This window comes from Rutilus rutilus (genome assembly GCF_951802725.1).
Source record: "Rutilus rutilus genome assembly, chromosome: 1".
Classification (NCBI taxonomy): Eukaryota; Metazoa; Chordata; class Actinopteri; order Cypriniformes; family Leuciscidae; genus Rutilus; species Rutilus rutilus.
The window spans coordinates 73,172,759-73,185,842 of record NC_140209.1 but is presented as its reverse complement, the minus strand read 5'-3'; the positions used below and the strand labels follow the sequence as shown (position 1 = coordinate 73,185,842).

The following is a 13,084-nucleotide window of genomic DNA, read 5'->3' as shown; positions in this document are numbered from 1 at the left end:
CCCCTTTCATCTGATTGGTCAAACCGCTTCGTCTTCAGTACAGCCAGAATAAGAGTCCGTACGGCACACTCACATCCCACTTTAACCCCCTGTGAGCAATAGGGGAAACCCAGAAAGTGCACTGCTATAAACAATGAAACATAAGCCCTGCTGTCTTCAAATAAATAAACTTCAGTCACACTGTAATTGCTGTACAGTATAATGATACTAACTGTAGTTTCTCCAGCCTGAGTTGTGGGTTCATCAGTAGATCACTGAGGTTTTTCACTCCAGAGTCTCCTAGTGTATTCCAGCTCAGGTTCAGCTCTCTCAGGTGTGACGGGTTTGATTTCAGAGCTGAAGTCAGGATGAGACTCTGTTTCTCTGTAATACTGCATCTATTCAGACTGAAGACAGAAAGAGAAAATGACTCAGATCTATGATGATCAACTAACGTGTTCATCTTCATCCAACAGACTTTTGCTGACAAATAAACAGGGATATCAAGGTAAAGGTAACATGGAGAAAGACTACACATTGTTCATTTAAATATACTACCAACATTGTAACAATACAAAGGTTGAAAGCGTTGATCTATTTATGTTAGTTTACACATTCATTCATTTCATTGAATCTTTAAGGTTCTTTCATGTCAATGTTACCCTTGGTTTGCTCGCTGGGTCAAATGTGTTTATGTCGGTTGTTTTCAGACACATTGCCTACTTGCTAAAACTTTATAGTAAGGTTTCATTTGTTAACATTAACTACATTAGTTAACATGAACCCATGATGGACAATACTATACAGCATTTAATAACCTTAAGTTTAAAGTCCGCGTGAACCGGAAGTTGCAAACGACTTTTCTCCAGTGCTGTGACGTATTTCCCAGTGAAAAGGAATATTGAACAGAGGGCAGGGTTTTACTCTAGCGCTCCTCCTCTCCATCTCTCGCTCATTACAGACTAACGATTTGAGGGGAGTGGTTAAGCGTTTCCCAAACCAAGCCGTCAAACCAACGTCATCAGAGAAGGTCCTCCAAGGCAGAGGGGAGGGGCATTTTCAGATTTTGATTAAAGATTACGAAGCCAAAAAATTTTTTTCTGTGTTTTAACTTGCACGGACTAATTGTTCACCACAAGACTAGTAAAATGCGCTAACAAAGTAAATAGGGTCCATTTTGATTTCATGCCGACTTTAAACATTTACTAATACATTTTTACATTCCAAAAAATCCCCTGTGAACTAACATGAACAAAGAATAACTGTATAAAGAATAACTGTATAAACTGACATGATCAGATTAAGGACTAAAAGTATTTCCTTAAGCAGAAGACAATCAAACAAGTTTTGTAAAAGGTAGTTCAAATTATTTAAATTAAAACCTGTTAACCTTCGCCAGTGCGTCGGCATGATCTACAAAAAGATAAAAATCCACAAATAAACGCATCCTGATTCACAAATAGAAATCAGTGACTTGTACTTGATAACCAGAATTTGAATGAATGTAAAGTGACTTGTTAGCAGGTGAAGATCATGTTCTGTTTGTAGATTGTGTCACATTTGTTTTCAGAATTCTGGCACTATTGTTTCGCTGTTGTGACAAAATAATGCCATAATCATTGAAAATGAAGAGACTATGAGTCAAAAATGCATAATACAATTTGTAAACACAAAACAAGATCTACAAATAAATTTAAAATCTGCAAACAAACTCCTCATGATCCGCAAATGTAAAACAAGATCTACAAATAGATAAAAAAATCCACAAACAGACTCTTCATGACATACAAATATAAAATGTGATCTACAAATAGATTTAAAATCCGCAAACAAACTCTTTATGATTCACAAATAGAAATCAGTGACTTGTACTTGACAACCAGAATTTGAATGAATGCAAAGTGATTTGTCTGCGCATGAGGGTCATTATTTGTTTGTAGATTGTGTAGCATTTGTTTTCAGAATTTTGGCACAACTGTTTCGCTGTTTTTCCCATTAAAAATCTACAAATGCCCTCCTTCACCATTTGCAAACAAACACAGTCTAACTTGTATTTTCAAACCACTGTAAAAAGACATTCTTACACATTCTGTGCAAAGCTCAGCATGCAAGTGTTGAATCTGTGTTTGCAGATCACAGGGCATTCACAGATCCCTCTGCACACGTCTACAGATCTTTTTGGCACTATCTTTCCGCAGAGTGTGTGACTACAATCCACACGTGTAATCAGCCAATCAGGGGTATTGCTTCAATGTGATGTCACGCCCCCTCAATAAGCCCTTTTCAAAATAAGAGCTGACACTTCTCGGATGGGTGGGCTGGGCTCACTGCCATTTACCGTTGCCGGTGTTGTAGCCTACCGAAATCCGACTCCCCGGACAAATCGCACTCCCCCTCGCGTGCACGCGCAAAGCGAGTTTAAATGCACTTCCTTTGCTATATCTGTTTATCGATCGATTTTTCACACAGCAAGCACCCAGATCCTGCATGGAAGCTTTGTCTACACTTAAATAAATTAAAAGAAAGTGAACTAGTGTTAATAAAAGATGCAAAAAACAAACACAAACAAACAAAAAAACATGGCAGATCGATTCAAACTATAAACTTGTACGGGTAAGGAATAAAGCTACCAGCTATCAAAACAAAACTGTTAATTTCACTTAATTTAACTGAACTTATCGTTTGTGTGTTAAACACGCTGTGGTTCGAACATATTGTATTAGGCCTACTCCCCCCATTGCACATGAATGTCATTGAAAATAATAATATTTAACCTTTTTTCACGAAGATAGGCTTTAAGAGTTCATCAAATACATATTGTGTGTATATATGAGGCAAATACCTGTCTTTTTGTTTGTTTGTTTTTTGCTTAATTGCGTCTTAAAAATAGAAATGAAACAAAATAGAAAATGTAACAAACAATTATTAGTGATAATTGACACTTAAAGCTAAGAATGTAAAAAAAACTTACTTTTTTTTTTTTTATTAATAGTTATTTTCCAGCACATTAGGGCCCCAAAAAGCATTATTTATTTAATTCATTCTTTCAATTTTACATCTTACATAGCTTATGGATATACAATTAAAATAGCTGGAGCAATTGCTTTGCGGTCAGGTGCCCTTTTTTAAATAAAAATAAAACTGCTAAAAAACAAGATGGGTTTAGCAGGGGGAGTGGGATTTTCACAGCATTAAAATACGGACTGGTGAAATCAGTTGATTGTAACTCATTTTGTGAGTGTACTGTACATGTTACTACATCCAAATAAAATGTATTTAATAATTTAATAATTATATATTTTTTTAATATCCGATATTTTTTTTATTTTAAAATATTTTAATAATTCATATAGCCTAATAATTTAAGAATAATTAAAATGTATGTATATATAGTTTTACTTAGAAATTAGTTTTATGATATATTATATTAATATTATTATATTTTATATAATAATTATAATAATAATTAAAAAATATGGTTTACTTGGAAATTGGTTTTATGATAAAAATGATTTTTATTAGGCTATATTAGTATTATGATATATATATATATATATATATATTTAAATATATTTTAATAATAGTTAATATATATACTCTTATATATTAATTTACAAATAGAATTTACTTTGAAATTGGCTGAATGTCAAATTCATCAACACGGCGGATGTGCACTTGTGAAAATCGCGCGCGCTAATTCATAGCTGGAACTGCACTGATTTTAGCAGGAGTGCAGCGTTTTCCTAGCCTGGTTAAAACCAGACCCTTCTCAGTTGAAACTGAGTGTAGGGTCTGGCGAAGCTATGTAGACAATTCATTTCCAAAGGGGCGTCACCAACCGACGTAGCTCCCTTCGCAGGGAGCTTGATTGACAGGCGATCTAACCAATCATGATCCGCCATCCGCCATTTTGTCCGACAAAGCAGTCAGGAGAGATAGCAGATTAAAATGGGAGGATTTGAACATGAATAACGGAGTGTACTGACGTCTTTCCGTGGTTAAAACAACAATCCTTCCCATGTTCATTCATGTTTATTTGATGCTATAAATGAACTAGAAGGAAGTGATGATTGGTTCACGAGCAGCTTTAACTGATGCTCTACAGCGATCTGTCAGACACATTAAAGAGCCACAAAACGGTATGTATCGTTTAAATTTCTTTTAAAAAATGACCAAATTTGAAAGGTGAGACTTTGTTTTATATGTTTAATATCAAAAGTAACCGAAAAGTAACCTGGTCTGTCCTGTCTGTCAGCGTGTTGTCAGTCTCCTCTCTGCTCCGCGATGTATTTTTCACTGCGTGAGAACATGGTGTGGCGTGAGAGCAGCATAACTTGTCGGGCATAGCGACAGTAACTAAGGAGGGCGGGTCTTTGCGATCAGATCGATGAAGGAGATGATGTATGCTTTGAGTGTTGTTCTTTGCTCCGGTTTTAACGAAAACGGTAAGTTTAAATCGCTCAAAACAGACGCGATAACTGATTCGAACGAGTGATGTTCCACGGCGGCATCCATCTTTGTAATGAAATCTCCTTCAGCGTCGCTGCACTGTCGTCATCATGTAAATCCCTCCCCAAACGTTTCTGATTGGTGCCGCGATTTCGGCGGCACAGAAATGAGTTTGAATGGGCTCTTCTCCAGACTATCCTGGAGAGAGAATTAAAATTCGCCGGAAGTAGTCTGGGTTTTCCCAGGCTAGCGTTTTCCTACAGTCTGACCAAGTCTGTTTTCACACTGAAATGATTCACTTCTACTGTTAATAAAGCAGGTGTTGATGTTGTAGTGGATTTTTTCCTAAATCCCGACTATCTAGCGTCTACAAATCGACACTTAATAAATAAAACTGTTGCGTCTACAATCGACACTTAATAACCTTTATACTCCAGCTCTTTGCGTCTTCCGTCGACAACTGGCCGAGTTTCTAACTAACTTGCTTCCCTAAACTGACCAGTTTAAGCAGAAATTAACAGACAGACTTTCAGCAAATGTCCTTTAAATGCTTTAATAACGGCCGGGAGAGTCTTCGAGCAGTTCTCAGAGAAACTCTCCCAAGAAGAATCAAGGCCGGAGGATCTCAGACAAATTCCATTGAGAAATCCCACCGTAAAACACAGATACAACAGTTTTTATAGAATCGAGGTATGGCATAAATGTCAGGCTGCATTTCATAATTTCCCCATTATTTGATTGGTTCTTCATATGCAAACCCCTCTGTTACTAGGTAAAGCAAACTTTGTTTTAATGATGACTTCATTTGTTAATCACAAGATTCTAACAGACTGTCTAGTTTCATTTTCCAAACTATGTATATACACGCATATGCACACACTCAAAGACACGAGTTTTCCATTGGTTTCGTACAGTACATCCTGTTCAGATGTCAGATGTTAAATAAGGTTAGATGTTAGAAACATGGTTAGTTTAATATACAGTTTAAAATTTCTACGACAATGTATAAAGCTGTGACAGTGAGCTTTTGTTCTCTTTCCTCCTTTGTGTTAAACATTTCAATAACTTCACATTTTGTTCTCACACAAACCCTTTGTTGCAATAAAGCTTAATGATAATTTCCTTTCACGAATGTTTGAAAGGTTTGTTCACATATCAGAGGTAAATGAAGATCTCTTTGATATCTCAGTGATGTTTCCTCACCTCAGGACACAGTTTGAGTCTCGTAGCTCGTCTCTGAGCCGCTGCTGTGAGTCTCCTATATTATTGCCTCTCAGATCAAGCTCTTTTAAAAACTGCAGTGCTTTTGAGTTAGTCAAAGACTGAGTTAGAGAAGAAACATCTGTAATGCCACAGTCCCGTAGACTAGAAAGACACAAACAGAGGAAGAGAGATTATCTTACAAACAAATCATGAATGTGAAGAATTTTACACAAATATAATGTGAACTCAGACTCACTGTGAGATATTGAGAATAAAGTGTTTTAGTTTAAAAAAAACAGAAAGTGCACTGCTATAAACAATGAAACATAAGCCCTGCTGTCTTCAAATAAATAAACTTCAGTCACACTGTAATTGCTGTACAGTATAATGATACTAACTGTAGTTTCTCCAGCTTGAGTTGTGGGTTCATCAGTAGATCACTGAGGTTTTTCACTCCAGAGTCTCCTAGTGTATTCCTGCTCAGGTCCAGCTCTCTCAGGTGTGACGGGTTTGATTTCAGAGCTGAAGTCACATCAGAACAACCTTCATCTGTCATATCACAGCAGCTTAACCTACATTAGCAGAGAGAAAGAAGAAAATAAGACAAAATACTAAGTTTGCACAAATACAATGTAAAAGTGTTTTAGTTTAAACTGTTGAAGTGATTTTAAGCATTTTGATTCTTGTATGTGAATGTGACTGACCTCAATCTCTCCAGTTTACAGTGTGAATCCTTCAGTACGTCACATAAGTGCTTCACTCCTGAGTCTCCTAGTGTATTCCAGCTCAGGTCCAGCTCTCTCAGGTGTGACGGGTTTGATTTCAGAGCTGAAGTCAGGATGAGACTCTGTTTCTCTGTAATTCTGCAATCATTCAGACTGAAGACAGAAAGAGAAAATGACTCAGATCTATGATGATCAACTAACGTGTTCATCTTCATCCAGCAGACTTTTGCTGACAAATAAACAGGGATATCAAGGTAAAGGTAACATGGAGAAAGACTACACATTGTTCATTTAAATATACTACCAACATTGTAACAAAACAAAGGTTGAAAGCGTTGATCTATTTATGTTAGTTTACACATTCATTTCATTTAATCTTTAAGGTTCTTTCATGTCAATGTTTCTTGGTTTGCTCACTGGGTCAAATGTGTTTATGTCGGTTGTTTTCAGACACATTGTCTACTTGCTAAAACTTTAAAGTAAGGTTTCATTTGTTAACATTAACTACATTAGTTAACATGAACCAATGATGGACAATACTATACAGCATTTAATAACCTTAAGTTTAAGCTGTTCAGTTAAGGTAAAAAAGTTACTTAGTTCAGCTTTAAATACAAAAGTTAACAGAATAACATTAGTAAATCCCCTGTGAACTAACATGAACAAAGAATAACTGTATAAACTAACATGATCAGATTAAGGAATAAAAGTATTTCCTTAAGCAGAAGACAATCAAACAAGTTTTATAAAAGGTAGTTCATCTGCTTTAGTGCTGCACCGTGAGGCAGTGTCTGTGTATTTTATGGATGACTCAGCTAAACAGGCCAATAAGAGACTATTAACTACTATTATTTCTTTTAATTATACTAATGTCTAATTAAAATGTCTACAAATGTATAAAACTGATCAGAGATCAGGTAAAACCCACAGACACTTGTTCAATCTCAGTGAATCTGCATGATTCATGGGTTCACAGAGATCATCGCCCCCCAGTGGTGAACCATTGACATTTTTAACCGTTTTGAAACAGTTATGACGTAACGAAGCCTCGTTTACTGAAATCACGTGACTTTGGCAGTTTGATACACACTCTGAACCACTGATCCGAAACTAAAGATTCGTAAAGGTTTCACAGCTTCATGAAACGTGTTTCGAAAGCGCCCATCACTAGCGTTCAGTCAACTTACCTTCAGTGGATCTTATTACAGGCAGATACTGATCACAGACTTTTAAAATGCACTTATTCGGTTTTTACAAGTTACAGTATATGTTGCACCAAAATTAGATATTTGTGAAATACAAAGATTAAATTGAAAGCAGTTATGAACAGTTCTGATCCTGATGTCAGAAATAAAACATTGTTCTGCCTCTACAGAAACTGATATAATTATTGACCCACAATCAAACTGTCTGTCTTAATCAAATATTTAAAGCTTGATATCACCTTTTTAATTTTGTGTTATTAACCTGTTAACCTTTGCCAGTGCGCCGGTGTTACGGATCAACTGGATCTGGATTTTCCCCTAGCGTAAGATACTCTTACGCAGTACTCGTTCGCTCTACTAGAGAGAACCGAGGTTACGTGAGTAACCGAGTACGTTTTATACCTGCTTTTAGCCTCTTAACATCCTTGATGTGTCATTACAAGTGCACAGCCATGTGAGTGATTTCTTCAGAGTGAACACGGGTGAATACATACCTGTATTTCGGTCGAAGTCCAAAGTAGTCGATTGTCGAGTTCAATGTCGAGCTTAATTTAAATTGAGCAGCAATACTGCTGTGGTAAAAGGGATGTCAAGCATTTATTTATTATTTATTTTAATGTTACTGAGGAATGAATTAAAGCATAAAGCATACAGGTATGAAAGCAACAATAACAAAAAAATAAAATAATAATAATAAAATAAATAAATAGGCAAATGTGCATGCAGGACAGCTGTATTTGCCAACAGTGGAAGATCTGACCACACAGTCCCACCTTCAACATTCTGAACATTCAATCTAAGGAAGGGAGAACAAACTATAGACTTAAGTTACATGTTTATGAAGAACAGTTACTTGTTTTGTAATGTATATGTATACATTTTTCTTACCCATTGGCCAGTTTGGCCTTAATACCTATGCTGCTCTCCATCTAATGTAGTTATATTAGTAAATAAATGTCACAGTTGTATTATCTTTTTAAGAACAATTTAACACACCATCACCCTTCATTGTGAAATTTTCACATCTCCTCTTTATATAATCACGCTCCTTTCTTAAGCAGCGGTCGGGATATTGGTTATCCTGCAAAGTTTTTGATTTGTCTAACTTTAATTGCATCCATTTGCTGTGGCAGTATATGGCCTAACAACAATGACACTTAATTTATAGACCTTTTAATCTGTTCCTAACGGTTAGCAGACAACAATAATGAAAGCACATGATGTGATGATTCATAACAAGTAAAGAGAATATGTTAATGAGATTCATGGTACCAGTCAAATGAAGAGAACTGGCATAATTTAAATTTATATTACATAAAAAGATTGTGTCATATTTCTTTTGTTAAAGAGGTCAGCAAAAAAGTAAACAATAAAGCATTTCCTCTTGTTTTAGAGAGGGTCATGCTATTCGTGTGAGGTGACAAATGATTAAGAGGTTAGTGATGTAGGCCTATGAGTATATTAGCCATAGAGAATATCAGTATATATTTGTAATAATTCATTATCACTATATCATATGTTTTGCTTATTTCAGTAATACAATTTGTGGTTGCCTCTCAGTGTTTTTCACAGGACTTTAATCACTAAAGACAAAGTGTTCTACATGTCCAATGCAAGACATTAGATACACAACATTCAAGTTCATGCTCCTACTGAGCATAATGTACATGTACACACTTGGCAGACGCTTCTATCCAAAGCGACTTACATTGCATTTCAAGCTACACATTTACATTCTTATTAGTTCTTGCTTTCCCTGGGAATCAAACCCATGACCTTGGTGTTGTAAGCGCCAACGCTCTACTGTTTGAGCTACATGAAAGCTTGACACAATGTGCAATTCAATATTACTATATTTGCTATATAGAATTGTTCTGAAAGGAGAAGAGTCAAAATTATTTTTTATTTATTTTTTTATTTTTTATTTTATAAATCTGTTGAATGTTACAAGTTCATGAGATAATTAACTTCATGACCCTATAATCATAGCTGCTTTATGTCCAGGGAAAAGGATACAGGTGTCAGAGCTGGTTGTACAGAAAAGAGATCTTAATATAATCAGCAGAGTAAAATAAGCTGATAAGTGTTTTTATATAAAAAATAATAGATCCATTATAAAATTAGGCTATATGCAGATCAATAAATGCAACTGGAAAAAAATGTAAATGACTTTGCAATTTATGCTTCTTTTAGGTAGTCTAGCTACTTTCATTTAATCTACATCTGTTGTTATTTGTGATTAGAACTCATGACAACACACTACAGAAAATATAATACACTACCCCAGTGTAGACGTCTGACAGAAATAAAGTCAGTCTGGTTAGTAATAAGTGAAGCTGGTAATGCTGTTTGTGGAGTTGTTTAATCCTCCTCTGCTGAGATCTTCACAGATTTAATGTCTTCTTTTCTCTTCAGTTGATTTAATCTAAGGCTGTGGCTGAAGTCAGTTGCAGTTCTTGTGTTTCTGCTCGTCTCTTTTTCTGTTCTCTTCTTTGTTAATCTACAGTATGTTACTGTAAAAATCCACTAAATTAAAACTCAAGTTAACTAATTTCACTTGCAGAAACTGACTGCCTTAAATTGACTAACTGTCATTTAAATGTATTAACTAAAATTTATAATGCATAAATAATGTGAGCAAAGTATTACTGTGAACTTCTTTCATTTGAAACCACTAAAAAACTATTGAACATAAAAATATTTCCACTGGACCAGCAACTACACAGTTAAATAAGTCTGTTAAATAAAGCAACATGCAGAGTATTATCAATGTCTATAGATCTTCTGCTGGACTGAAGCACAGGCTCTACTCTTCAGCACAATGGTGACCCAAAAAGTACATTTTACAGTAAACTACTGGCAACAGTGTTGCCAGTATAAACCTGTTTTATAACTTACAGTTTATTACTGTTAAAATACATTTTGTGGGTGTGACTTTTTATCTTACACTGTTAACCCTTTCAACCCCACAGGAAAATCCACACTACAAAGAGTAAAAAGTAACATTGACGCAGTGTTGCAGTGAGATAATTAAGTGAATATGTTGAATAATAAGTGAATAAGTGAAATAAGTGATTGTTGAGCATTAGTGATGAACACCTGCTGTTAACAAGCAGGATCACTGAAGGAAAGAGGATCACACAAACAGAAAATAGAGAAACAGAATAACTACAACTGACTTCCAGCCATTACACATTATTACACTTATTATTAACAGTATGACTTTATTTCTGTCATACATCTACAGAAATTGTTATTGATATGTTTAATTGAAAATGTTTGGTTTGAAGTTATACCATGATGGAGATCAGTGTTTGCTTTAGTTGGGATGCTGACCCTTGACTTTTTGACATTAGTTTTTCACTGGCTGCTTGAGCTGTGTTTTTGTAAGTCACATTTGTGCACACACACGGTTTGTGAATGATTGCGGTTATATTGATTATGATGAAAAAAATAAAATCATCATATAGCCTGTTTATTCACTAAATGTCTCAGTTTTTAATCCTCTATCTTAAGTGTTATATTACCACCACTGTGAAACTACAGTAAGAAGTTACGATGATATTTTTTTGAACACATATAATGCACAGCTTAAAAAAGAAACAGAGCTACAATGTCTTGTAGAAACACAGAGATATCAAAAATCTGCATATGTCTCTCATCAGTGGTGGCAATAATTTATTTTTATTTATTCATTCATGCAGGAGTGCATGCTGGGAGTTTTATACTATCCTGGAACCCAGCATGCATTGCGACATTAAAGTTTTTACTGTCACCATTGTTGAGATTCATATGCTGATTGTTGATGTATGTTTGTGTCTAAGACAAGTAGGAGATATTTTAAAGCACTATTAAAATATTATTTCAATATACTTCAGAATAACTAATTACAGAAACATTGTATTTCACGTTATAGATAAACAAATTTGAATAATATGAAATATAAATAAGTCCACAGCTTTTACACTGGTTAAGATCAGAGAATCAGACATGTCCAGGATGATTATGTAATCAACACAACAGTCATAAACACCTGATAATCTTTCTCTTGATTATTTCTTGGCATAACAAATGTGTTTTATAAACTCATAGTTAAAGCAGTCAGAGAAAAATTGATATAATAAAGTCAATGGTTCAATAGCCCAACTAAAACAAATACTGATCTCCATCACGGTGATAATAACTTTATTATTTTCAATAAAACATCAACAACTAAATATCTGTTCATTCTCAACAATAACTTTTGTATGAAAGAAATCATGTTAAACTGGTTTGTAAACTGGTTTCACACTCGGTGGCTGGAAGTCAGTTGCAGTTCTTGTGTTTCTCTTTTTTCTGTTCTTGTTTCTCTGTCCTTCAGTGATTCTGCTTATCAGGTGTTCATCAGTGTCTCAATTCACTCACTTCTTTTCATTCACTGTTAAGGGGACTATATTAGTGAACTAATGTAGGGAATATTTTATAGCATCAAATAAACATGAATGAACATAAGAAGTAATGTAGTTTTAACTGCGGTAAGATGTCAGTAGGCTTACTCAGTACACTCTGTTTTTTCAAGTTCAAATCCTCCAACGTTGAACTCTCCTGACTGCTTTGTCGGACAAAAAAAGGCGGCTTCGGTGGATTATGATTGGCCAGATCGCATGTCAATCAAACTCCCCGCGAAGGGTCGATTCTAATTGGCTGCCTGCCAATGTGGCAGGTAGATTGACAGTGTTACCCGCCAATTGCAGAATTCACCCGCATTTGGCGTGTGGTCGGGTGTTAATTTCAGGCCCTGCCCATGATGCCACGGGAGAGGAGTTGTCATCGTTATATTCGAAAATGGCAGAAAATGGAGACGCGGCTGTTTTCAAGTGTAAATACTTTACAAAACACTTATTGTTTCTTTGTGGTTAAATTGTATTTGTTTAACATCATATAAGTAAACGATTGACTTGTTAAAAGTTTAAATAATGTAAATCGAGGGTACAATTTTGTGAATTGGCTGCAAAATTGACAATTTTATCATTATTATTACCGAACAGAACGAGCTAATGCCTGTCAGCTACACTGTTTTATTTAAACAACGACATTGTTTCTCAGTTAAATGATAGTTACAAAACTAGATTACAAAATCACAAAACTTTGGCACAAAGTAGTATAATAGACGTCAGCAGCTTCAGTAAGGTAACCTTCACAGGTTTCTAAAAGATCTAAAGGGACTTAATAACAATCTCATTTGTAGGGCATCACTTTAAAATAATTCAAAATCTGTTTCTTTAAAAGCATGTGTACAAGATAGTAATTTTTGGATTTCCACTTGAATTTTTCCTACCCAAATTGAAAGTAAATAATTTGTCAAAAATGAAGCTCAAATATGTGATATGTAGCTAGAACACCAGCACCTCGATGTGCTTTTTCTCCACCCATGGTCGCAATCAGTGACTGGATGGACTACCGTGAAAGTCGGAGGTCGGGGCGGAGGTCAGCTCCATCTTTAAAATATAGATGAAGAATTGGCGCAGTAGATTGTAGGGCTCA

At 35.3% G+C, this 13,084-nt stretch overlaps 1 protein-coding gene across 1 annotated transcript in view; it reads right to left on the bottom strand.

Moving 5' to 3' along the window:
- Window positions 1–13,084, bottom strand: part of LOC311305794 (uncharacterized protein) — a 1,216,100-nt gene that overhangs the window by 21,323 nt on the left and 1,181,693 nt on the right. Inside the window, exons 57-60 of the mRNA XM_084433664.1 lie at window positions 6,336–6,509; window positions 6,030–6,203; window positions 5,632–5,793; window positions 213–386 (exon numbers count right to left, since the gene is read on the bottom strand). Of these exons, the coding sequence (XP_084289790.1) occupies window positions 213–386; window positions 5,632–5,793; window positions 6,030–6,203; window positions 6,336–6,509 (684 nt within the window). The remainder of the gene's footprint in view (window positions 1–212; window positions 387–5,631; window positions 5,794–6,029; window positions 6,204–6,335; window positions 6,510–13,084) is intronic.